This window comes from Lucilia sericata, unplaced genomic scaffold, assembly GCF_015586225.1.
Source record: "Lucilia sericata isolate MDLA Ls3-8-SP2 unplaced genomic scaffold, ASM1558622v1 Contig000141F_arrow, whole genome shotgun sequence".
In the NCBI taxonomy this organism is placed as follows: Eukaryota; Metazoa; Arthropoda; class Insecta; order Diptera; family Calliphoridae; genus Lucilia; species Lucilia sericata.
The window spans coordinates 504017-531964 of NW_023994173.1; the positions used below are offsets into that span (position 1 = coordinate 504017).

General features: G+C 29.3%; 1 protein-coding gene across 1 annotated transcript in view; it reads left to right on the forward strand.

Moving 5' to 3' along the window:
- The window catches only part of LOC119601065 (serine/threonine-protein phosphatase beta isoform-like), a 91225-nt gene that overhangs the window by 21117 nt on the left and 42160 nt on the right, over positions 1-27948 (forward strand). Inside the window, 1 exon segment of the mRNA XM_037951768.1 lies at positions 8538-8801. Coding sequence (XP_037807696.1) covers positions 8538-8801 — 264 coding nt within the window.

The window sequence follows — 27948 nt, forward strand, 5'->3', positions numbered from 1 at the left end:
AGTTCTGTTCTGTTCTAGTTCTGTTCTAGTTCTGTTCTAGTTCTGTTCTAGTTCTGTTCTAGTTCTGTTCTAGTTCTGTTCTAGTTTCTGTTCTAGTTCTGTTCTAGTTCTGTTCTAGTTCTGTTCTAGTTCTGTTCTAGTTCTGTTCTAGTTCTATTCTAGTTCTGTTCTAGTTCTGTTCTAGTTCTGTTCTAGTTCTGTTCTAGTTCTGTTCTAGTTCTGTTCTAGTTCTGTTCTAGTTCTGTTCTAGTTCTGTTCTAGTTCTGTTCTAGTTCTGTTCTAGTTCTGTTCGTTCTAGTTCTGTTCTAGTTCTGTTCTAGTTCTGTTCTAGTTCTGTTCTAGTTCTGTTCTAGTTCTTTTCTAGTTCTGTTCTAGTTCTGTTCTAGTTCTGTTCTAGTTCTGTTCTAGTTCTGTTCTAGTTCTGTTCTAGTTCTGTTCTAGTTCTGTTCTAGTTCTGTTCTAGTTCTGTTCTAGTTCTGTTCTAGTTCTGTTCTAGTTCTGTTCTAGTTCTGTTCTAGTTCTGTTCTAGTTCTGTTCTAGTTCTGTTCTAGTTCTGTTCTAGTTCTGTTCTAGTTCTGTTCTAGTTCTGTTCTAGTTCTGTTCTAGTTCTGTTCTAGTTCTGTTCTAGTTCTGTTCTAGTTCTGTTCTAGTTCTGTTCTAGTTCTGTTCTAGTTCGTTCTGTTCTAGTTCTGTTCTAGTTCTGTTCTAGTTCTGTTCTAGTTCTGTTCTAGTTCTGTTCTAGTTCTGTTCTAGTTCTGTTCTAGTTCTGTTCTAGTTCTGTTCTAGTTCTGTTCTAGTTCGTTCTAGTTCTGTTCTAGTTCTAGTTCTGTTAGTTGTTCTAATTCTGTTCTAGTTTTGTCTAGTTGTTCTAGTTATATTCTGTTCTAGTTCTTATGGAGTATCTATTAAAGCATCTTCTTTTTTAATCCTAATATATATTTTTTTATTTTTGCCAATTTATCTTTTCAAATTATTACATTAAATTATTTTGATTTATAATTTTTGCGCCTCATTTATGTCTGCTGAACAAATCATTATAAAATTATTGCACAATTTTTTGCCATTTCCTTTTTCATTTGTTGTTTTTTATTTTCTCCTGCTACCCAACTGCTATAGAAGGAAATTGTGATGATGAAATTTCTTCATTTGATTATCAGATATTATCTTATTATATGTTGGAGCAGCAGTTTTCGTCTTGTTAATATTTTCATTGATGAAATTTCATTAAAAATCCATTACCTTTTTTAAGTACCATGTCGAATAAGCAGACATTCAGACAGCATCAGTAGACGCCAGCCTGTACTGGTGCTCATCATCTTTATCGTGGGTTTATCCTGAAGTTGTTGTTAAATTTGTGCTAAAATTTATTTTATACAATATTTAAGTTGTTCGTTCTTTTTAATATTTTTTATATGTATTCCAAAAATAATAGTGTAAATTTGTCACTTGAGAAGAAATGTTTTTGTTACTAGGATTTGATGCATACAACTGCCTTATTTTAAAGCAGAGGTTCTTAAAGGGTATTTCAGAAGATGCAAGTTTTATTTTCCTATTTTTATACATTTGGGAACTTCTGCTCTAGCAGCACACAATATTGTAGTAATTTAAATTGTAACACTTCAACATTGCTGTTACATCTCTGAACGCTCGTACAATGTTTTTCGTCTGTTTTTACATCCATAAAATCTATTGGTACGATAGATGGAACATCTCCATGTTACGCTTTTACATACACACAAATTTCTATGACATGTAATAGAAAATGTTGTAATTCTGTTTTTCCCCTACTACCGCTGAACAATAACAACAACAAAATAGTACTAGCTGTCATTATTATTTTCTCCAGTACGTGGTGTTATTTTGTCATCTATCTATATTTTGAAGAACATGATGATGCCGCACAAAAAAAGACAGCAGCAAATTTTTAACCATAAATTTCAATTTTTCCAGTTCAGTTATAAATTTTGCAGTTTTATTTTTTTCGTAATATTCATCATGGTACTCTAAACACACACGTATATTGCAGTAGTAAATAACAACAACAGCGTTAACAAATTACAACAATGACAACAATAATAAAAGGTTATTCATTGACATTGACATGAAGTGAATCTCAACACAAAATATATTGAAAAAAAATTCTAGGGAAAAAGACAGTAACGTGTTTAATAGCTTAAAATTTCTTTAATTAAATTTTCAAAGAATTTTGCAATAAATTAACAAAAATGTAAACAAAATAACATTTATTTTCACAATATTTCTCAGAAGCCTAAAACAGTTATTACTTCAAATTAAGGCAACAAAATCTCAAATTTCGTCATCATATGGAAGAACATTTTCATCAATATGATGCCAATTTTCCTATAAAACTTCCATCAATTTAAATTCATTACTCTACTTTCTTCAATTTGATGAAAGAAACGAACTAGAACAGAAATACATAAGAAATAAAACAGAACTAGAACAGAACTAGAACAGAACTAGAACGGAACTAGAACAGAACTAGAACAGAACTAGAACAGAACTAGAACAGAACTAGAACAGAACTAGAACAGAACTAGAACAGAACTAGAACAGAACTAGAACAGAACTAGAACAGAACTAGAACAGAACTAGAACAGAACTAGAACAGAACTAGAACAGAACTGGAACAGAACTAGAACAGAACTAGAACAGAACTAGAACAGAACAAGAACAGAACTAGAACTGAACTAGAACAGAACTAGAACAGAACTAGAACAGAACTAGAACAGAACTAGAACAGAACTAGAACAGAACTAGACAGAACTAGAACAGAACTAGAACAGAACTAGAACAGAACTAGAACAGAACTAGAACAGAACTAGAACAGAACTAGAACAGAACTAGAACAGAACTAGAACAGAACTAGAACAGAACTAGAACAGAACTAGAACAGAACTAGAACAGAACTAGAACAGAACTAGAACAGAACTAGAACAGAACTAGAACAGAACTAGAACAGAACTAGAACAGAACTAGAACAGAACTAGAACAGAACTAGAACAGAACTAGAACAGAACTAGAACAGAATAGAACAGAACTAGAACAGAACTAGAACAGAACTAGAACAGAACTAGAACAGAACTAGAACAGAACTAGAACAGAACTAGAACAGAACTAGAACAGAACTAGAACAGAACTAGAACACAACTAGAACAGAACTAGAACAAAACATTTCTATAGAAAATTTCGAAAATTTTTTATCAATTCCACTCCCACTTAAGTGATTTGTTAATAAAATATTTGTTTAATTTGTTTTTCGCACTGTATCTTTCTCGTCAATTTGTTTCGTTTAATCAAACCTTTAACAATGTCATATACAATTTTTGTTTTGTTTTTCTAAAACCAATTGACATTTTTCTTCATCATTGTTTTTATTTTTGTTGTTATTGTCGTTATTTTAATAATTAAATTATATATGCTGTCATATAGTTACTAATTGGTCTCCTTTGTTAGAAATTCCATTTCATTTATTATTTGCTTATTTTTTTTTCCAACAACCCTGTATTTTTAAAAATTTTGCAGAACCGAGAGTGAGCGAGAAAAACAAATGTCATGAAATCATTTAGAAAAAAAAACGCTATTTTTTTGCCATCTCCGTGAAGAAAAACGCCAAAGTGTTAGTGTTGTAAAGGGGAGGTTCTGCGGATAGGGGTAATTTAAGTTGACAGCTTGAATAACCTTGACCTTTACTGATTTGTTGACGACCTCCTGGTTGTGTTATTCTGCTATGTGTTTGGCTGCACTCTTCTCCATATAGACTTTTTTTCGATATATTTTTTTTTTTGCAAAATGGGGTTATGATAAACTTAAATATACAGTCGTCATGCCGCTTTATACAGCGAATGACAAAAATGAGGATTAATATAGAAAATTTCGTTAAAAGAAGGTGAAAGAATAAAGATAATTTGTGGTGAAACAGAACTATAAAGTGAGATGTTTCATTAGATTTTTTTGAAACAAAAAATCTTCAAAATTTTACCAATTAACCAACACTACTTTTGAAATTTGTGTAAATTAAGACAATTTGTAATTGAGATTTATGGATTTTAAGCTATTTTTATACTCAAAGTTGAAAACTGTTACAATTTTTTATTATTTTACAAAATTTACCAACACTGTTTTTAAAATGTTTATTTTTATAGCTGTTTATTATGCATTATTGAAAATATTTTCTTGGATTTAAAAAGTATTTCAGTTTTAGATATTAAATGGAAGAAATTAGTGTTCAAATATTTATGTTTGTAAAAGTTTTACCAACACTATTTTTTTTTTTAATTTGTATATATTAAGAATTTTGTATATTTTTACAACATTATATAAACTAATGGCTTTTACCTGTGGAAATTCATTAAAAAATTAAGTGTTACTTTCAATTTCTAGAAAATTAACCAACACTATTTTTAAAAACTTTAGAATTTTTTTAATTTGTATAAACTAATATCATCGAAGAGCCTTTGTTTGTGCATATTCATAAAAATTTATGTTTTGCTTTAAGTTTATGGAGAATTTACCAACACTATTTTTCAAAATATTGGAATTATGTAAATTTTGTTATACAATATAATCTAATGGCCTTTGTTTACGGAAATTCATAAAAAATATATTTTTCGCTTCAAATTTGTGGAAAATTAACCAACACAATTTTTTTAATTTTTGAATTTTATAGATTTTTATAACAAAATATGACCTTTTCATATGGAAATTTTGAAAAAAACTTAAAATTTTCATTGGGATGATCGAAAATTAACCAACACTATTTTATAAAATTATGGAATTTTATAGATGTTTATAATGCTATAGGGAAAAATGGCATTTGCTTGGGGATATTAATAAAAATTTTGGGGTTTACTTTAAATTTTGTGGAAAATTTACAAACACTATTTTTCAATATTTCGAAAATTTTTGTATTAAAAAACTTTTTTGATATAAATTGTACAAAATTAACCAACACTATTTTTAAAAAATTTCGCAAATTTTTTGTATGTAACATATAGAAAAGTCTTGCTTTTGAAATTTTATTTAGAAAAAAATAAATTTGTTTTACATTTATCAAAAATTAACCAACACTATTTCACAAAACTTAGGAAATTTATAGATTTTGATTACTCTATAGAATTAATGGCTTTGCTGGTGAAAATTAGTGAAAAATTTTGGTTTTACTTTAAAATTTGTGAAAAATTAACCAACACTATTTTTTAAAAATTTCGGAAATTTGCAAATTTTTTTAACTTAAATTATATTAATGACCTTTACTAGAGTTAATTTGTTAAAAAAAATAATTTTGCTTTTAAATTGTACAAAATTAACCAACACTATTTTTAAAAAATGTCAAAATTTGACAGATTTTTGGTATGTGATATACAGAAAAGTATTGCTTTTGGAAATTAATTTAATAAAAAATAAATTTCTTTCGCATTTATCAAAAATTAACCAACACTATTTTACTTAAATTGAAAATTTTATAGTTTTTTATAATGCTATTAGGATTATTTGCATTATTTTGTGGAAAGTAATGAAAAATTTAAGTTTTACTTAAAATTTGTGGAAAATTTACCAACACTACTTTTTCAAAATTTTTGATATTTGCAAGTTTTTTTAAATTAATATATATTAATGGTCTTTACTAGTGAAAATTTATTTCAAAAAATTATTTTGCTTTTAAATAGAAGAAAATTAACCAACACTATTTTTAAAAATTTCGATATTTGGCAGAATTTTGGTATGCAACAGTTAGAAAAGTTTGCTTTTGAAATTTCACTTAGAAAAAATAAATTTTCTTTTACATTTATCAAAAATTAACCAACACTATTTCACAAAACTTAGGAAATTGATAGATTTTTATTACCCTATAGAATTAATTGTATTTTCTGGGGAAATTTAGTGAAAAATTTAGGTTTTACTTTAAGTTTTGTGGAAAATTAACCAACACTATTATTCCAAAATTACGGAAATTTAGAGATTTTTTAAACTTAATTTATATTAATGGGCATTACTAGTAAAAATTTATTAAAAAAATTAATTTTGCTTTTAAATTGTAGAAAATTAACCAACACTATTTTTTAAAATTTTTAAAATTTGACAGATTTTTGGTATATTACATATAGAAAAGGCTGCTAGTTGTTGAAAACATTATGTCAATTTTAAAATTTTGTTTGCTCAGCCTTTTTATTGCCACTTTTGGTATAAATTTCCGTTTGTGCTGAAGAGCTGCTCACTTACATCATCATTTATGTTTTCTTTTTTTTAATAAATAAATGTTTTTATTTCAATATATTTTTTTGTTGCTGTTTTATATTCTTTTTTAAAATAAATATTTAAATAGCATTTGTTATGTTTTGCTATAGTAGCCGAGTAATAAAAATATTATATATTCAATGCAACAGTAAATGAATTGAAACCAACAATAATTTCAATTTCAATACAATGCATTTGTTGTTGTTGTTGCAGCTTTATAGCAATGTATATTACATACATACATATTCATATACAGTTATTATTTGCAAAAACCCCCCAAAGAGCCAATTCCCCAATTGGTTTAAAATTTTATTATTTCAATAAAAATTTATTTAGTGTGTATTATGATAAGGGAAAGGGGGTGGTAAGAAGGGGGCTTAAAACTACTACATACATACCATATGAACAAATATACAAATTTATTTATTTTTTTTAGATTTTCATTTAAAATCACGTTTGATTTTATTACATTTTTTGGTTTGTTATTTATTTTTAGTTTTTTTTTGTTTATGGTTTTATTATTGTTGCTGTAGCTTGTAGAGTGTAATTTCTTTTGGAAAATAATCACATTTAATAAATTATTGCGCCACAGTGCAAAACAAAAGTACTCACAATAGAAATATAAATGACCATAAAACAATATTTTTTGTTTCTTTACTGCACCATTTAACACTTAATAGTAGCTGTAGAATGGTCAGATTTTTTTTCTTCACCTCTTTTGTTTTTTGCATTTCTTTTTATATAGTTTTTTTCTTTAAACATATTTAGTTATGAATGTTTGAGTATGAAGAGTGAATGATGGTTTTTGGTTTTCTTTTATAATTTTTCTTTCAATATTTAACTTTTTTTAGTTTTTTTTTTTAGCTTTAAACAATTATACATAAAGATATTATAGAGTAATTTTGTTTATTTTGCAAATACTGAAGAGTTTATATAAGAAATACTTAAAGAAAACAACAATAAAACTCGTTGAAATCATGATTTCGATTCTATATTCTGAACAAAATTTCTATAGAAGTCTTGCTGCGAATCTGAGCAAAATTCAAGATCATATTTTGAGCAAAATTATCTTCCAAATTGAGACAAATCTACTATCACTTACACTATAGAAAATTTGCTCTCTTTGAGCAACTATGTTCTAGAGAAAATTTGCTCTCTTTGAGCAACTATTTTCTAGAGAAAATTTGCTCTCTTTGAGCTACTATTTTCTATAGAAAATTTGCTCTCTTTGAGTTACTATTTTCTATAAAAAATTTTCTCTCTTTGAGCAACTATTTTCTATAGAAAATTTACTCTCTTTGAGTGATTGTTTTCTATAGAACATTTTCTCTCTTTGAGCAACTATTTTCTATAGAAAATTTACTCTCTTTGAGAGACTATTTAATATAGACTATTTGCTCTCTTTGAGCAACTATTTTCTACAGAATATTTGCTCTAATTGAGCATCTATTTTCTATAGAAATTTTGTTCTCTTTAAGGAACTATATTTTACAGAAAATTTGCTCTCTTTGAGCATTTATTTTCTACAGAAAATTTGCTCTCTTTGAGCAACTATTTTCTATAGAAAATTTGCTCTCTTTGAGCAACTATTTTCTATAGAAAATTTACTCTCTATGAGCAACTATTTTCTATAAAAAATTCGTTCTCATTGAGAGACTAGTTTCTATAGAAAATTTGCTCTCTTTGAGCAACTATTTTCTGTAGAAAATATTGCTCTCTTTGAGTAACTATTTTCTGTGGAAATTAGGTCTCATAGAGACTTTATTTTCTAAAAAAAATGTTCTCTATTTGCTCTCCTTGCTCCATAGAAATTTGCTCTTTATGAGTCTATTTTCTATAGAAAATTTGCTCTTTTAGGAGTATAGTTTCTATAGAAAATTTGCTCTCTTTGAGCTACTAGTTTCAAGGAAAATTTGCTCTCTTTGTGCAGCTATTTTTTTATAGAAAATTTGCTCTCTTTGAGGAACTATTTTCTATGGAAAGTTTGCTCTCAAAGAGAGTTTATTTTCTTTAGCGAATCCGCTCTCTTTGAGATCTTTTTTTAAGCTGATCTTTTAGAAATCTTTATAGTATTCTTATCTGAACTCTTCTTTAATCTTAATTATAGTTTCTTGCATTCTTTCTTTTACTCAATTAATTTTCTTCTAAATTAATTAAAAAAAAATCTTTCTTTATTTTTTTAAATTTCTCTAAAACATATTTAACGAAACTATATACTATAAACTGCTAACTACTACTACAACAACATTACAAAACTCTACACTATTACAAAAACAAAGATTATAAAAAAGAAAAAGAAGCTGAAGAAAATGCACAAAAACTTTTTGTGGCGGAACAATTGATGAAATATAAAAAAGAACCCAAAACGGTTGATAGTCCTGATGAACAGGAACAAGAACGTCGTATTATGGAACAATATTCCATATCACCCACCACTGAAACTATGATCTCAGCTGATGGTGATCAGATAACTATACATCATCCTAGAGAAGAGCCAACACGAAAATCGAAAAAATTGAGAGATTTCTTTGTGGCCGAATTTGGTATTTAAAATTTTCAAAAATTTTCTTTATTAAAAAAAAAACTTCTCACTAAATACCTCTCAATCATGTAATTGTGCTCACACCAAGAATTTTATTGTCTCTCTTTTTATAATTGTTCTCTTTCTCTCTCTGTCACACAAGCACTGTACTCTCTTTTACTCTCTCCACTTGATATTGTAACGTTATAAACGTGTAGAGCAGCTGCTAAATATTGATGTTGTAGGAAATTGTATATAAATATGTAAGAAAATGTCCTGCTGATCCTTTCCTAGCATCACTTAATATTAAGTGTGTGTGTGTAAATAATTTAATTAATATATATTAATGTTGTTTAGAATTCCTTTGAATCCAACCTATAAAAACCAGCCTTAAACTTAGTCATATGCTTAAAAGGTAAATGGTTGTCAGTCGAATTCTTTAGCATTTAAAACCTTCCAACCCTGTGGTAGTTTTTGTTTACCTTCATTTTCATCATTGTATTTTTATTTTGAAAATATGTACAATTAATTTACTTATTTATCTTCTATTAAATGTCTATTGCTAAATATTTTTTTATAAATTTTGTTCTAATTATGTGTCTGTCCGTCCGTCCGTCCAACAACCTCTGCCACCTTGCCAATCAATTCTGTTTTTTTTTTTTTTTTCAAAATAAACATTATTTTATTGTAAAAATATTTTATATTATTAATTGTTATTGTATTTTAAATTTTACTTTTATTTATCGTAATAAAATTATGAAATTCTCTTATCTATGCCGTACCAGCTTTTGCCTATTTGTGTGTCTTAACAAGTGAAATATTGTTTTGATTTGTTTATACAAATTATAGGTAAAATGTTTTCAAGAAACCAGACCCTATTAAGTGAGTAATAATTGCAGAAAGATACCAGCAGTAAAAAGCAAAGAAATGAATCACTTCACATAGATAAACTTAGCCTTAGAAATGGAGGCAAATTTCTTTAGAAACTGCTCAAAAACTGAAATGAATTTCTGTTAAAGAGACACTCATTTCTTAAGAAAATTTGCTCTCTTTGAGCAACCGTTTTGTATAGAAAATTTGCTCTCTTTGAGACACCATTTTCTATAATATATTTGCTCCCATTGAGCAACTATTTCCTATAGAAAATTTGCTCTCTTTGAGCAACTATTTGCCATAGAAAATTTGCTCTCTTTGTGAGACTAATTTGCATAGAAAATTTGCTCTCTTTGAGAGACTAATTTCCATAGAAAATTTACTCTCTTTGAGAGACTAATTTACATAAAAAATTTGCTCTCTTTGAGAAACTAATTTCCATAGAAAATTTGCTCTCTTTGAGAAACTAATTTCCATAGAAAATTTGCTCTCTTTAAGAGACTAATTTCCATAGAAAATTTACTCTCCTTTTTGCTCAAAGAGAGCAAATTTTCTATGAAAAATAGTAGAGTAAATTTTCTGTGGAAATTAGTCTCTCAATGAGAGAAAATTAGCTCTCTTAAATCAGCTATGTTCTATAGAATATTTACTCTCTTTGAGAGACTGTTTTCTATAGAAAGTTTGCTCTCTTTGAGAGACTATTTTCTACAGAAAATTTGCTCTCTTTAAACAACTGTTTTCTATAGAAATTTTCCTCTCTCTTCTATAGAAAATTTGCTCTTTTTGAGCAACTATTTTCTATAGAAAATTTGCTCTCTTTGAACAACTGTTTTCTATAGAAAATGTTGCTCTCTTTAAGCAACTATTTCCTATAGAAAATTTGCTCTCTTTGAGCAACTATTTTCTATAGAAAATTTGCTTTATTTGAGCAACAATTTTCTATAGAAAATTTGCTCTCATTGAGTAACTATTTTCTATAGAAAATTTGCTCTCTTTGAGCAACTATTTTCTATAGAAAATTTGCTCTCTTTGAGCAACTATTTTCTATATAAAATTTGCTCTCTTTGTGAAGCTATTTTCAATAAAAATTTTGCTCTTTCTAAGCAACTATTTTCTATAGACAATTTGCTCTCTTTGAGCAACTATTTTCTATAGAAAATTTGCTCTCTTTGAGCAACTATTTTCTATAGAAAATTTGCTCTCTTTGAGCAACTATTTTTTATAGAAAATTTGCTCTCTTTGAGCAACTATTTTCTATAAAAAATTTGCTCTCATTGAGCAACTATTTTCTAGAGAAAATTTGCTCTTTTAGAGCTACTATGTGCTAGAGAAAATTTGCTCTCTTTGAGCAACTATTTTCTATAGAAAATTTGTTCTCTTTGAGCAACTATTTTCTATAGAAAGTTTGCTCTCTTTGAGCAACTATTTTCTATAGAAAATTTGCTCTCTTTGAGCAACTATTTTCTATAAAAAATTTGCTCTCTTTGAGCAACTATTTTCTATAGAAAATTTACTCTCTTTAAGCAACTATTTCCTATAGAAAATTTGCTCTCTTTGAGCAACTATTTTCTATAGAAAATTTGCTTTATTTGAGCAACAATTTTCTAAAGAAAATTTGCTCTCATTGAGTAACTATTTTCTATAGAAAATTTGCTCTCTTTGAGCAACTATTTTCTATAGAAAATTTGCTCTCTTTGTGAAGCTATTTTCTATAAAAATTTTGCTCTTTCTAAGCAACTATTTTCTATAGAAAATTTGCTCTCTTTGAGCAACTATTTTCTAAAGAAAATTTGCTCTCTTTGAGCAACTATTTTCTATAGAAAATATGCTCTCTTTAAGCAAATATTTTCCACTATTTTCTATAATAAATTTGCTCTCTTAGTAACACAACATTCAATAGAAAATTTGCTCTTTTAGAGATGCTCTATTCTTTCAGTTGATTTACTATAAATTTGCACTCTTGGTGCAACTATTTTCTATAGAAAATTTGCTCTCTTGGAGCAACTATTTTCTATAGGAATTATGCTCTCTTTGAGAGACTATTTTCTATACAAAATTTGCTCTCTTTGAGTAACAATTTTCTATAGAAAATTTGCTCTCTTTAAGCAACTATTTTGTGGAGAAAATTTGCTCTCTTTGAGCAACTATTTTCTATAGAAAATTTGATCTCTTTGAGAGACTATTTTCTATAAAAAAATTTGATCTCTTTGAGCAACTCTATAGAAAATTTGCTCTCTTTGTGAGACTATTTTCTATAGAAAATATGCTCTCTTTGTGAGACTATTTTCTATAGAAAATTTGCTCCCTTTGAGTAACTATTTCCTATAAAAAATTTTCTCTCTAGGAGAGTCTTTTTTCTAGTGAAACTTTCCTTTCTTTGAGGGTCTATTTTCTATTTGAAAAGTTTAAGTTTTAGAGCTGATTTTCTATAGAGAATATGTTCTCTTTAAGAGCTAATTTTCTTTTCCATAGATTTTAGATTACTTTGTTAAAAAAAAAATAAATTATTAACAGAAAAACTCTTTCCATATCAATTGAAGAAAAGTGCTGGTAATATCGTCGTCGATAAGTTGTTAAATAAGAAAAAAAAAACATGAAATAGTTTTTTGTCATGTTCTCATGACTGAACTATTAAAGAGTTTTTAATTTTATTGTTTTATAGGGAAATGAAATATAAATAACTTTAGACATGATTTGCATTATTTTATTTTGCCACAATTTAAGGAATTTGAAATTGAAATCTATAAAACATGAACAAAAAATGTTGTAAGGTTAAAAATCATTTATTTAGTATAGTGGTTTTTAAGGCGTTTTAGTTTAAGGTTGACGTGATATATGCTTTACTATGCTGACTTAATATGATTTTCGTTAAGCAATCTCAACCTAACTGCGGTTGCGTTTGAAAGCCAACAGTTAAACTTGTTGTATATAACAATGACCTTGAATGTGTTACGTGTAACAAAGAATAAAACGAAATAGAAACAAGAGAAGAAAAACAGAATTCTTGCAACTGAAAATCTATTTAATGTTACCTGCCACCAAACCAAAACTGCCACAAATTGCTACTTTCAGCTAAACCAACAAAGTCAAGTCAAACATTCATTCATTCATTCATTCAACCAACCAAACAACCATCATCATCATCACTTAAATGTACATCATGCAATCATTGTAATGAAGGCACGTAATGTTCTAAACAAGGTTACGTATACGCCCCTTTGCACATACAGAATATTTAATACAAAAAACATTTTATATATATTTTTATTTGAGTTTTGCTTTTTGTTTTCTTTTTATTCTTCCGATTTTCCATCATTTCCTGTAAATGTATTTTTTTCCTCTCTTTCACTAATAAATACTTTTCACTTTATCGTTCATTACTTTCTAATGTTCAAAATGAATATAGAAAAAAAAAAAAAACAAATATAATTTGATTTTCATTTGCTAAATGAAAAACGTACTCAGAAGTTTTCTGCAAGACAAATTGTCGAACAGTTTGACAGCTAGACAGACAAACGGATAATAATTTTTTTCTTGCAGCAGAGATGTCGTCGTCAATGTTTGTTGAAGAAAACAGATTTAAATAAATGAGTTTATGATAAATCTAATTACATATTAATATTTATTACGAATAATATTACGTTATAATTTAAGAGGAATAGAAAATGCAAAAATAAATTTAGATTCAATAAAAATGGAGAAAGGAACTATTTGGTTCTAAAAGAACTAGAACAGAACTAGAATAGAACTAGAACAGAACTAGAACAGAACTAGAACAGAACTAGAATAGAACTAGAACAGAACTAGAACAGAACTAGAACAGAACTAGAATAGAACTAGAACAGAACTAGAACAGAACTAGAATAGTACTAGAACAGTACTAGAACAGTACTAGAACAGAACTAGAACAGAACTGGAACAGAACTAGAACAGAACTAGAACAGAACTAGAGCAGAACTGGAACAGAACTAGAACAGAACTAGAACAGAACTAGAACAGAAATATATATACATAGATATAGAAAATAGTTGCTCTCAGAGAGCAAATTTTCTATAGAAAATAGTTGCTCTCAGAGAGCAAATTTTCTATAGAAAATAGTTGCTCTCAGAGAGCAAATTTTCTATAGAAAATAGTTGCTCTCAGAGAGCAAATTTTCTATAGAAAATAGTTGCTCTCAGAGAGCAAATTTTCTATAGAAAATAGTTGCTCTCAGAGAGCAAATTTTCTATAGAAAATAGTTGCTCTCAGAGAGCAAATTTTCTATAGAAAATAGTTGCTCTCAGAGAGCAAATTTTCTATAGAAAATAGTTGCTCTCAGAGAGCAAATTTTCTATAGAAAATAGTTGCTCTCAGAGAGCAAATTTTCTATAGAAAATAGTTGCTCTCAGAGAGCAAATTTTCTATAGAAAATAGTTGCTCTCAGAGAGCAAATTTTCTATAGAAAATAGTTGCTCTCAGAGAGCAAATTTTCTATAGAAAATAGTTGCTCTTAGAGAGCAAATTTTCTATAGAAAATAGTTGCTCTCAGAGAGCAAATTTTCTATAGAAAATAGTTGCTCTCAGACAGCAAATTTTCTATAGAAAATAGTTGCTCTCAGAGAGCAAATTTTCTATAGAAAATAGTTGCTCTCAGAGAGCAAATTTTCTATAGAAAATAGTTGCTCTCAGAGAGCAAATTTTCTATAGAAAATAGTTGCTCTCAGAGAGCAAATTTTCTATAGAAAATAGTTGCTCTCAGAGAGCAAATTTTCTATAGAAAATAGTTGCTCAAAAAGAGCAAATTTTCTATAGAAAATAGTTGCTCAAAAAGAGAAAATTTTCTATAGAAAATAGTTGCTCAAAAAGAGAAAATTTTCTATAGAAAATAGTAGCTCAAAAAGAGAAAATTTTCTATAGAAAAAAGATGCTCAAAAAGAGAAAATTTTCTATAGAAAATAGTTGCTCAAATAGAGCAAATTTTCTTTAGTAAATAGTTACTCAAAAAGAGCAAATTTTCTATAGAAAATAGTTACTCAAAAAGAGCAAATTTTCTATAGAAAATAGTTGCTCAAAAGGAGCAAATTTTCTATAGAAAATAGTTGCTCAAAAGGAGCAAATTTTCTATAGAAAATAGTTGCTCAAAAAGAGCAAATTTTCTATAGAAAATAGTTGCTCTAAGAGAGCAAATTTTCTATAGAAAATAGTTGCTCTAAGAGAGCAAATTTTCTATAGAAAATAGTTGCTCTACGAGAGCAAATTTTCTATAGAAAATAGTTGCTCTACGACAGCAAATTTTCTATAGAAAATAGTTGCTCTAAGAGAGCAAATTTTCTATAGAAAATAGTTGCTCTACGAGAGCAAATTTTCTATAGAAAATAGTTGCTCTAAGAGAGCAAATTTTCTATAGAAAATAGTTGCTCTAAGAGAGCAAATTTTCTATAGAAAATAGTTGCTCTAAGAGAGCAAATTTTCTATAGAAAATAGTTGCTCTCAGAGAGCAAATTTTCTATAGAAAATTGTTGCTCAAAGATAGCAAATTTTCTATAGAAAATAGTTGCTCAAAGACAGCAAATTTTCTATAGAAAATAGTTGCTCAAAGACAGCAAATTTTCTATAGAAAATAGTTGCACAAAGAGAGCAAATTTTCTATAGGAAATAGTTGCTCAAAAAGAGCAAAATTTCTATAGAAAATTGTTGCTCAAAGAGAGCAAATTTTCTATAGAAGATAGTTGCTCTCCGAGAGCAAATTTTCTATAGAAGATAGTTGCTCTCAGAGAGCAAATTTTCTATAGAAAATAGTTGCTCTCAGAGAGCAAATTTTCTATAGAAAATAGTTGCTCTAAGAGAGCAACTTTTCTATAGAAAATAGTTGCTCTAAGAGAGGAAATTTTCTATAGAAAATAGTTGCTCTAAGAGAGCGAATTTTCTATAGAAAATAGTTGCTCTAAGAGAGCAAATTTTCTATAGAAAATAGTTGCTCAAAGAGAGCAAATTTTCTATAGAAAATTGTGGCTCAAAGAGAGCAAATTTTCTATAGAAAATAGTTGCTCAAAGACAGCAAAATTTCTATAGGAAATTGTGGCTCAAAGAGAGCAAATTTAAAAGTTAATTTCAATGGAAAATCTTATTTAAATAAGAACAACTTTTGTGTAGAATAAAATGTCTGCGCTTTTAAAATAACTTTTTATCTAAAGAAAAGTTTTTCATTAAAATTTACTTTGCTTCATTTTGGATTTACTTTTTTAGGAATTCTGGCAACTTTTTTTAAATTTACTTTAACAAAACTTTCTTTACATGTTAGCAAACTTGTTCTTGTAGAAAGAAAATTTCATTTATAAAATGTCTTTAATTTTTCAAAATGTCAAAACAGTTGCCTTATTTTTAGTTTTTTAAAGCTTTCGTTTTCTCTATATTCTTTACAAAATAAAAACTTAAGCAATTTACAACACTTGAATGTAAAAAGCTGAAAAAAATAAGCAACAAAAACTAACACAATATTAAGAAAATTAAGACACTAAAAGTTTGTTTTTCCCTCCCGAAAAGTATACTCTGCTTATAGGGCAATGAGAAAATGTTAAAGAAAAACAAAAAAACTTTCTTAAGTTACTTGTGAAAATTAAAAAAAAGAAACAAAAACAAACATATATATATAAAATTAAAAACAACAACTTTTTGGCGCTTTTAAAAAGAAATCAAATTAAATGAGATAAAAAAATTCTTTAGGAAAAATAAATAATATTTTGACATGCAAACATAAGAAGTCTTAAGAATACTTTAAGACTTTGTTCTAAAAAACAGAGAATAATAAAACTTTTTATAAATTTAACAATATTTTGTTATTTAAATAAAATTAACTTTATTTAACACTCACTTGATAAGTGCTTCTCAAATACTTTTAATATTTAAAGCATACTTTTAGGCTATTTTAAATAATAAAGTTTATTGCAGGTTTTAATTTCTGTAATTTAACGAAAAATCTTATGATTTATTTATTTAAAACATGCTTTACCTTCCTTTTAATAAAAAATAACCATTAATTAATTTTTCTTTTTTTTATTCAAGTGGCTGCGGAAGTTTTGCATTTTTCTTTATAATTTTAAAATATTTTTTTACGCGTTTTTGTTTTTAATTGTTTGCAAAGGAAACCTCAAAACAACAGAAATTTCAAGGTTATTTTAATCATTAATAAATCATTAATTTTAAGTCTTTTTTTCCTGGCAGTTAAAGGAAAAGTATTTAATTATATATTATGGCCTTAAAATAGGCTTTACATTTTATTTATATGTACTATTGCTTTGGGTGTTAGGGTGGGATTTTTTAAATAATTTTTCATATTGTTTTAAAACAAGAAGCTTTTTGCAGAAATATTAAATTTCAATTAATAAATGATGAAGCTTATAAATATTTCTACCCCTCTTTAGAATTACTAACAGGAAGCTTATGTTTTTTTCTTAGAAAATTCAATTAAAAACTTATAAAAATGTAAAAGTTTCAACTTTTTAAACTTAAAATTAAAAGCAACTTCTTTCCTGGAATAAAATCAAGGAAAAATTTAAAACTAAACTGAATTTTGAAAATATATATATTTTCTATTTTAATTCTAGTTCAGTTCTAGTTCTAATTCAGTTCTACTTCTAGTTCAGTTCTAGTTCCGTTCTAGTTCAGTTCTAGTTCAGTTCTAGTTCAGTTCTAGTTCAGTTCTAGTTCAGTTCTAGTTCAGTTCTAGTTCAGTTCTAGTTCAGTTCTAGTTCAGTTCTAGTTCAGTTCTAGTTCAGTTCTAGTTCAGTTCTAGTTCAGTTCTAGTTCTGTTCTAGTTCTGTTCTAGTTCTGTTCTAGTTCTGTTCTAGTTCTGTTCTGTTCTAGTTCTGTTCTAGTTCTGTTCTAGTTCTGTTCTAGTTCTGTTCTAGTTCTGTTCTAGTTCTGTTCTAGTTCTGTTCTAGTTCTGTTCTAGTTCTGTTCTAGTTCTGTTCTAGTTCTGTTCTAGTTCTGTTCTAGTTCTGTTCTAGTTCTGTTCTAGTTCTGTTCTAGTTCTGTTCTAGTTCTGTTCTAGTTCTGTTCTAGTTCTGTTCTAGTTCTGTTCTAGTTCTGTTCTAGTTCTGTTCTAGTTCTGTTCTAGTTCTGTTCTAGTTCTGTTCTAGTTCTGTTCTAGTTCTGTTCTAGTTCTGTTCTAGTTCTTTTCTAGTTCTGTTCTGTTCTAGTTCTGTTTCTAGTTCTGTTCTAGTTCTGTTCTAGTTCTGTTCTAGTTCTGTTCTAGTTCTGTTCTAGTTTCTGTTCTAGTTCTGTTCTAGTTCTGTTCTAGTTCTGTTCTAGTTCTGTTCTAGTTCTGTTCTAGTTCTGTTCTAGTTCTGTTCTAGTTCTGTTCTAGTTCTGTTCTAGTTCTGTTCTAGTTCTGTTCTAGTTCTGTTCTAGTTCTGTTCTAGTTCTGTTCTAGTTCTGTTCTAGTTCTGTTCTAGTTCTGTTTCTAGTCTGTTCTAGTTCTGTTCTAGTTCTGTTCTAGTTCTGTTCTAGTTCTGTTCTAGTTCTGTAGTTCTGTTCTAGTTCTGTTCTAGTTCTGTTCTAGTTCTGTTCTAGTTCTGTTCTAGTTCTGTTCTAGTTCTGTTCTAGTTCTGCTCTAGTTCTGTTCTAGTTCTGTTCTAGTTCTGTTCTAGTTCTGTTCTAGTTCTGTTCTAGTTCTGTTCTAGTTTTGTTCTAGTTCTGTTCTAGTTCTGTTCTAGTTCTGTTCTAGTTCTGTTCTAGTTCTGTTCTAGTTCTGTTCTAGTTCTGTTCTAGTTCTGTTCTAGTTCTGTTCTAGTTCTGTTCTAGTTCTGTTCTAGTTCTAGTTCTAGTTCTAGTTCTGTTCTAGTTCTGTTCTAGTTCTGTTCTAGTTCTGTTCTAGTTCTGTTCTAGTTCTGTTCTAGTTCTGTTCTAGTTCTGTTCTAGTTCTAGTTCTGTTCTAGTTCTAGTTCTAGTTCTAGTTCTGTTCTAGTTCTGTTCTAGTTCTGTTCTAGTTCTGTTCTAGTTCTGTTCTAGTTCTGTTCTAGTTCTGTTCTAGTTCTGTTCTAGTTCTGTTCTAGTTCTGTTCTAGTTCTGTTCTAGTCTGTTCTAGTTCTGTTCTAGTTCTGTTCTAGTTCTGTTCTAGTTCTGTTCTAGTTCTGTTCTAGTTCTGTTCTAGTTCTGTTCTAGTTCTGTTCTAGTTCTGTTCTAGTTCTGTTCTAGTTCTGTTCTAGTTCTGTTCTAGTTCTGTTCTAGTTCTGTTCTAGTTCTGTTCTAGTTCTGTTCTAGTTCTGTTCTAGTTCTGTTCTAGTTCTGTTCTAGTTTCTGTTCTAGTTATGTTCTAGTTCTGTTCTAGTTCTGTTCTAGTTTCTGTTCTAGTGGTTCTAGTTCTGTTCTAGTTCTGTTTCTAGTTCTGTTCTAGTTCTGTTCTAGTTCTGGTTCTAGTTCGTTCTAGTTTGTATAGTTCTGTTCTAGTTCTGTTCTAGTTCTGTTCTGTTCTGTTCTAGTTCTGTTCTAGTTCTGTTCTAGTTCTGTTCTAGTTCTGTTCTAGTTCTGTTCTAGTTCTGTTCTAGTTCTGTTCTAGTTCTGTTTAGTTCTGTTCTAGTTCTGTTCTAGTTCCTGTTCTAGTTCTGTTCTAGTTCTGTCTAGTGTCTAGTCTCTGTTCTAGTTCTGTTCTAGTTCTGTTCTAGTTCTGTTCTAGTTCTGTTCTAGTTCTGTTCTAGTCTGTTCTAGTTCTGTTCTAGTTCTGTTCTAGTTCTGTTCTAGTTCTGTTCTAGTTCTGTTCTAGTTCTGTTCTAGTTCTGTTCTAGTTCTGTTCTTCTTAGTTCTGTTATTCTGTCTAGTTTTGTTCTAGTTCTAGTTTCTAGTTCTGTTGTAGTTCTGTTGTAGTCCTGTTCTAGTTCTGTTCTAGTTCTGTTCTTGTTCTATTCTAGCTCTATTCTAGTCAGTTCTAGTTCTATTGTAGTTCTGTTATAGTTCTGCTTTAGTTCTTTTGTAGTTCTGTCCTGTTTGGTTCAGTTCTAATTTAATTCAGTTCATCCCTTAATTCAAATTTGGCATAAAAAGCCAAACATAATCTTTAATATTAAATCCTCTTTAGCCAAAATTTGAGAAAAATTATGTCATATACATGTTTTAACTTAACATAGACCTAAATTCTTTAACCCACAAAAATACAACAAATGTACAATAATCACCCTAAATGTAGGCCATAATTATTTTATAATTAAAGCTGATATATTTCTATCCAACATGATGATACTACCTACGTTTGGCTGGCTACAAAAAATGCCATTGGCTAAGTTATGACATTTATGAGTTTGTAAGCTGAAAGTAAAAAAAAAGAAGAACTAAATGTGAAGAAAATGAATAATGGTAGTAACAACAAGCTACCTAAGGCGGTCACTGTGCCAAAAGGTTAAAATTTATATACATTTTTTATATTTTTATACATTGTACAAAGTGAAATACTACTACTACGTAATGTTTTCGTATACTAACACAATGTTTTAAGCTTAATCCGCCTAAAAGTATGCTACCATTTTTTTAGTAGCTGACCTTGTTTATATATTTTAAACATTTGTGTATTGAAGCGCACAGTGGTATAGGAAAAAAAAAAGAGGGAAATAATTCGGTAACTTCTAAACGGTTAATCCGATTTTAATGAAATTTGGTATGCACAAAGAGGAGGTGTTGTCGAGTTTAGGTTTTGAATTTGGACCTTATAGGCCAACCAGGGGCCCGGCGGGGGGTCCTCAAATTAGGACACCTCGGCTATGTTAAATTTTTAAAACGATCCTATTTCTTCATTTGAGTTCCGATTTAAAAAAAATTTCGTATATAGAATCTCCTCATCGAGCACTATAAAAAATGTCGTCGTAGCAGTAAATTATCTCTTATAGTTTAGGAGATATTCGCATTTGAATATTAAAATTTTAAAATTTTTACCGTCCTTACTTTAGTTTTTTTGATAATAGCAGGTCCAAATATTTCCGATTTTCGCCATTTTTTTTTATTTGCTTAACAACAAGTTTATATACCAAGCAGTGAAAGAATTATGTAAAAATCATGACTGAGTCCAAAGTTATAGGCATTTAAATTTAAAAAATTAAAAAAAAGGCGATTTTTTGTCATTTTTTTGGGAAAAAAGTATCTTTTTCTTTTTAAGTTATCTAAAAAGTTTCTAAGAAGATGTATATAGAATTTATACTTTTTGGAAAGCTGACTTTACATAAAATACGATAAATGAAACAAAACCTAAAAATTTTTGATACCGAGGGGACCAGGTCCATCCAAAAAAACCCTATTTTTTATGGAAAATTAAATTTTGAGCAAAAATTCTCAAATCGCATAGTCGATATCAAATTATAGTGACCTGTTTTATATGACCCAATATGTTCTTAATCATTTTGTAACGGGTTTCGATAACCCCGCCCCTGGTATGGATATAATAGGCAAAAAACTAAAAAATCCCATTTTTGGGATTTTTTAAAACTTTTTTGGGAATTCCGGGATTTCTAATAAGAAAATTCGAAATTTTGATTTAATTTTGGATTTTAAGTAAAAAAATCTACCTAACTGTAAAATTTCATCAAAAAATATTCATAAATAAAATTTTTATTGCAATTAGAAAAATTTGTATTCTTCGCAAAAACTGAATAAAAAACATTTTTTAATTTTTTTTAAAAAAAAGTATTCCGCGAATTTTTTAATTTTCAAAAATTATATACAGTTTTGAAAAATAGACAAAATTACCTTTCCATTGATATATAACATGCCTACCTAATGTTTTTTAAGTGACAAATTAATTAGGGAAAACTCAACATCTTTTAGAAAATTTACCTAGCACTATTATTTTCATCCATATATGTAACAAATTTAAGAGTTAACCTTATGGATGAAAATAATAGTGCTAGGCAAATTTTCTAAGAGATGTTGAGTTTTCCCTAATTAATTTGTCACTTAAAAAACATTAGGTAGGCATGTTATATATCAATGGAAAGGTAATTTTGTCTATTTTTCAAAACTGTATATAATTTTTGAAAATTAAAAAATTCGCGGAATACTTTTTTTAAAAAAATTAAAAAATGTTTTTTATTCAGTTTTTGCGAAGATACAAATTTTTCTAATTGCAATAAAAATTTTATTTATGAATATTTTTTGATGAAATTTTACAGTTAGGTAGATTTTTTTACTTAAAATCCAAAATTAAATCAAAATTTCGAATTTTCTTATTAGAAATCCCGGAATTCCCAAAAAAGTTTTAAAAAATCCCAAAAATGGGATTTTTTAGTTTTTTGCCTATTATATCCATACCAGGGGCGGGGTTATCGAAACCCGTTACAAAATGATTAAGAACATATTGGGTCATATAAAACAGGTCACTATAATTTGATATCGACTATGCGATTTGAGAATTTTTGCTCAAAATTTAATTTTCCATAAAAAATAGGGTTTTTTTTGGATGGACCTGGTCCCCTCGGTATCAAAAATTTTTAGGTTTTGTTTCATTTATCGTACTTTATGTAAAGTCAGCTTTCCAAAAAGTATAAATTCTATATACATCTTCTTAGAAACTTTTTAGATAACTTAAAAAGAAAAAGATACTTTTTTCCCAAAAAAATGACAAAAAATCGCCTTTTTTTAATTTTTTTAATTAAAATGCCTATAACTTTGGACTCAGTCATGATTTTTACATAATTCTTTCACTGCTTGATATATAAACTTGTTGTTAAGCGAATAAAACAAAATGGCGAAAATCGGGAATATTTGGACCTGCTATTATCAAAAAAACTAAAGTAAGGACGGTAAAAATTTTAAAATTTTAATTTTCAAATGCGAATATCTCCTAAACTATAAGAGATAATTTACTGCTATGACAACATTTTTTATAGTGCTCGATGAGGAGATTCTATATACGAAATTTTTTTTAAATCGGAACTCAAATGAAGAAATAGGATCGTTTTAAAAATTTAACATAGCCGAGGTGTCCTAATTTGATGACCCCCCGCCGGGCCCCTGGTTGGCCTATAAGGTCCAAATTCAAAACCTAAACTCGACAACACCTCCTCTTTGTGCACACCAAATTTCATTAAAATCGGATTAACCGTTTAGAAGTTACCGAATTATTTCCCTCTTTTTTTTTTCCTATACCACTGTGAAGCGTTTAAGCAGTTGTTGTTTTAGGTTTCTAAACTATTTGTAATGTTGTTGGTAGAAAAAAAATCTATTTTTTGCAGAATTTCCAGGTGTGTTTTTACCAACACCTCGACAACTAGAAAAAACTTGTACAATTTTAATTTTGCCCTTTTCTACCACCCATCCCGGGGGTTTCCTTTAGTTTAACTTAATGTTAACAATTTATTTATTTAGTTAGTATGTGGTTATGTTATTCTCAGTTCAGGTGTACGCTGAACTGACTGACAATCTTCGTGGTTGTCCTTTTTTATTAGTTTATTTGTCATAATGTTGAAAAGTCACGCATATTATAATCATTCCCAACGAACATATGTTCTTCTAATACATTGTACAACAACAACAACTACATGTTTAACGTATAGCAACACTGTTCAACACAATATGTCAGTTTTAATACGATTCTGCGTATGTGTTTGTGTGTGACGGGTGCGTGTGTTTAACTGTTTTATGCAGAAAACCACATACACATGTCACGTCACTTAGATTGCTGCATATTGTAATGAAACGAAAGAGAAAGAAAGTGAGAAAATAACAACAACACTAGGAGGAAATTTTCATGTAACATCTACATGACATGTGAGCAACATGTCAAACAATATAACATGACTGGAGGTTTTGTGTATGTGACTCTTTTCATGGTTTGAATTTATGATGATGGTGATCATAAAAGATTTATTTGAGTGTTTAATATAATTATATTCAGCTTAGTGTTATTCTAAATGATAGACTTTGTTGTATTCTATTGAAATTTATTTATTTTTCTTTTAAATTAAGAAAAAACGGTTGAAATTATTTGTTTTTAATTTGGAGCAACTTGGCGTATGATTAATATTAATTTAATGTGAAAGTGTAACTCAATTCTAGTGCTGTTCAAGTTCTGTTCTTGTTCTGTTCTAGTTCTATTCTAGTTCTGTTCTAGTTCTGTTCTAGTTCTGTTCTAGTTCTGTTCTAGTTCTGTTCTAGTTCTGTTCTAGTTCTGTTCTAGTTCTGTTCTAGTTATGTTCTAGTTCTGTTCTAGTTCTGTTCTAGTTCTGTTGTAGTTCTGTTGTAGTTCTGTTGTAGTTCTGTTCTAGTTCTGTTGTAGTTCTGTTCTAGTTATGTTTAGTTCTGTTCTAGTTCTGTTCTAGTTCTGTTCTAGTTCTGTTGTAGTTCTGTTCTAGTTCTGTTCTAGTTCTGTTCTAGTTCTGTTCTAGTTCTGTTCTAGTTCTGTTCTAGTTCTGTTCTAGTTCTGTTCTAGTTCTGTTCTAGTTCTCTTCTAGTTATGTTCTAGTTCTGTTCTAGTTCTGTTCTAGTTCTGTTCAGTTCTGTTCTAGTTCTGTTCTAGTTCTGTTCTAGTCTGTTCTAGTTCTGTTCTAGTTCTGTTCTAGTTCTGTTCTAGTTCTGTTCTAGTTCTGTTCTAGTTCTGTTCTAGTTCTGTTCTAGTTCTGTTCTAGTTCTGTTCTAGTTCTGTTCTAGTTCTGTTCTAGTTCTGTTCTAGTTCTGTTCTAGTTCTGTTCTAGTTCTGTTCTAGTTCTGTTCTAGTTCTGTTCTAGTTCTGTTCTAGTTCTGTTCTAGTTCTGTTCTAGTTCTGTTCTAGTTTGTTCTAGTTCTGTTCTAGTTCTGTTCTAGTTCTGTTCTAGTTCTGTTCTAGTTCTGTTCTAGTTCTGTTCTAGTTCTGTTCTAGTTCTGTTCTAGTTTCTGTTCTAGTTATGTTTAGTTCTGTTCTAGTTCTGTTCTAGTTCTGTTCTAGTTCTGTTAGTTCTGTCTAGTTCTGTTCTAGTTCTGTTCTAGTCTGTTCTAGTTCTGTTCTAGTTCTGTTCTAGTTCTGTTCTAGTTCTGTTCTAGTTCTGTTCTAGTTCTGTTCTAGTTCTGTTCTAGTTCTTTCTAGTTCTGTTCTAGTTCTGTTCTAGTTCTGTTCTAGTTCTGTTCTAGTTCTGTTCTAGTTCTGTTCTAGTTCTGTTCTAGTTCTGTTCTAGTTCTGTTCTAGTTCTGTTCTAGTTCTGTTTCTAGTTCTGTTCTAGTTCTGTTCTAGTTCTGTTTAGTTCTGTTCTAGTTCTGTTCTAGTTCTGTTCTAGTTCTGTTCTAGTTCTGTCTAGTTCTGTTCTAGTTCTGTTCTAGTTCTGTTCTAGTTCTGTTCTAGTTCTGTTCTAGTTCTGTTCTAGTTCTGTTCTAGTTCTGTTCTAGTTCTGTTCTCAGTTCTGTTCTAGTTCTGTTCTAGTTCTCTTCTAGTTATGTTCTAGTTCTGTTCTAGTTCTGTTCTAGTTCTGTTCTAGTTCTGTTCTAGTTCTGTTCTAGTTCTGTTCTAGTTCTGTTCTAGTTCTGTTCTAGTTTGTTCTAGTTCTGTTCTAGTTCTGTTCTAGTTCTGTTCTAGTTCTGTTCTAGTTCTGTTCTAGTTCTGTTCTAGTTCTGTTCTAGTTCTGTTCTAGTTGTTCTAGTTCTGTTCTAGTTCTGTTCTAGTTCTGTTCTAGTTCTGTTCTAGTTCTGTTCTAGTTCTGTTCTAGTTCTGTTCTAGTTCTGTTCTAGTTCTGTTCTAGTTCTGTTCTAGTTCTGTTCTAGTTCTGTTCTAGTTCTGTTCTGTTCTGTTCTAGTTCTGTTCTAGTTCTGTTCTAGTTCTGTTCTAGTTCTGTTCTAGTTCTGTTCTAGTTCTGTTCTAGTTCTGTTCTAGTTCTGTTCTAGTTCTGTTCTAGTTCTGTTCTAGTTCTTTCGTTCTGTTCTAGTTCTGTTCTAGTTCTGTTTCTAGTTCTGTTCTAGTTCTGTTCTTTCTAGTTCTGTTCTAGTTCTGTTCTAGTTCTGTTCTAGTTCTGTTCTAGTTCTGTTCTAGTTCTGTTCTAGTCTGTTCTAGTTATGTTCTAGTTATGTTTCTAGTTTATGTTCTAGTTCTGTTTCTAGTTCTGTTCTAATTCTGTTCTAGTTCTGTTCTAGTTCTGTTCTAGTTCTGTTCTAGTTCTGTTCTAGTTCTGTTCTGTTCTGTTCTGTGTTCTAGTTCTGTTCTAGTTCTGTTCTAGTTCTGTTCTAGTTCTGTTCTAGTTTCTGTTCTGTTCTAGTTCTGTTCTAGTTCTGCTGCTAGTTCTGTTCTAGTTCTATTCTAGTTCTGTTCTAGTTCTGTTCTAGTTCTGTTCTAGTTCTGTTCTAGTTCTGTTCTAGTTCTGTTCTAGTTCTGTTCTAGTTCTGTTCTAGTTCTGTTCTAGTTCTATGTTCTAGTTTCTGTTCTAGTTCTGTTCTAGTTCTGTTCTAGTTCTGTTCTAGTTCTGTTCTAGTTCTGTTCTAGTTCTGTTCTAGTTCTGTTCTAGTTCTGTTCTAAGTTCTGTTCTAGTTCTGTTCTGTTCTAGTTCCTGTTCTAGTTCTGTTTCCGAGTTCTAGTCTAGTTCTGTTCTAGTTCTGTTCTAGTTCTGTTCTAGTTCTGTTCTAGTTCTGTTCTAGTTCTGTTCTAGTTCTGGTTCTAGTTCTGTTCTAGTTCTGTTCTAGTTCTGTTTCTAAGTTCTGTTCTAGTTCTGTTCTAGTTCGTTCTTAGTTCTGTTCTAGTTTCTGCTGGTTCTTAGTTCTTTCTAGTTCGGTTCTAGTTCTGTTCTAGTTCTGTTCTAAAGTTCATGTTCTAGTTATGTTCTAGTTATGTTCTAGGTTATGTTCTGCAGTTCTGTTCTAGTTCTGTTCTAGTTCTGTTCTAAGGTCTGTTCTAGTTCTGTTCTAGTTCTGTTCTAGTTCTGTTCTAGTCTGTTCTAGTTCTGTTCTAGTTCGGTTCTAGTTCTGTTTCTAGTTCTGTTCTAAGTTCTGTTCTAGTTCTCTGCAAATTCTAGTTTCTAGTTATGTTCTAGTTCTGATTAGGTTCTGTTCTAGTTCTAGTTCTAGTTCTGTTCTAGTTCTAGTTTTCTAGTTCTGTTCTAGTTCTGTTCTAGTTCTGTTCTAGTTCTGTTCTAGTTCTGTTCTAGTTCTGTTCTAGTTCTGTTCTAGTTCTGTTCTAGGTTTCTGTTCTAGTTCTGTTCTAGTTCTGTTTCTAGTTCTGTTCTAGTTCTGTTCTAGTTCTGTTCTAGTTCTGTTCTAGTTCTGTTCTAGTTCTGTTCTAGTTCTGTCTAGTTCTGTTCAGTTCTGTTCTAGTTCTGTTCTAGTTCTGTTCTAGTTCTGTTCTAGTTCTTTTAGTTCTGTTTCGAAGTTCGTGTTCTAGTTCTGTTCTAGTTCTGTTCTAGTTTTCTGTTCTAGTTCTGTTCTAGTTCTGTTCTGTTCTGTTCTAGTCCTGTTCTAGTCTGTTCTGTTCTCTGTTCTATTCTGTTCTAGTTCTGTTCTAGTCTGGTTCTAGTTCTGTTCTAGTTCGTCTGTCTAGTTCTGTTCTAGTTCAGTTCTAGTTCTGTTCTAGTTCTGTTCTAGTTCTGTTCTAGTTCTGTTCTAGTTCTGTTCTAGTTCTGTTCAAGTTCTGTTCTAGTTCTGTTCTAGTTCTGTTCTAGTTCTGTTCTAGTTCTGTTCTAGTTCTGTTCTAGTTCTGTTCTAGTTCTGTTCTAGTTCTGTTCTAATTCTGTTCTAGTTCTGTTCAAATTCTGTTCTAGTTATGTTCTAGTTCTGTTCTAGCTCTGCTCGAGTTATGTTGTTTAATTTTTCTGTTCTAGTTCAAATTCTAAATTATTTCTTCTTCTTTATATTTATTTTTCCTTCATTAAGACCCATGTTTAATCAAGATTTAATAATTAAAAATTCATTCATTAAAAGTTTTCACATTATTTCCCTATATTTCGCGAGTAACTAAGTCTCATCTTCACAGACAATAAACTTTATTGTTCAATCAACATCATTAAAACTCTGAAAATTATGCTATGAATTTTTAATAGTTAACTGTAAACATAAAAAACTATAAAAAAAGAAAACCGTCCAAAAAGGAAACTCATTTCCGCGTGAACCGTTAAACAATTACTCAAGTTTTAATAACAAAAAATGTCAAAATGATAAAAGCAAAAGCTGTAAAATGTTGGCCTGAAAATATGCTCTATTTTGTGTCCTGCAAAGACATAATTTAAGGAAAATTAGGTTGCAGTTAATTATGATAATTTGTCTTGTTTGAATTCACAATATTTTTCGCACTATCCCTAAAACAATGCTTCAACTTTATTATTGTTTTTTAGTTTTTTTCATATCTTTTTTCTGTATGCAGTTGATTTCTGCCAAAATATTTTTATGGCAATGAG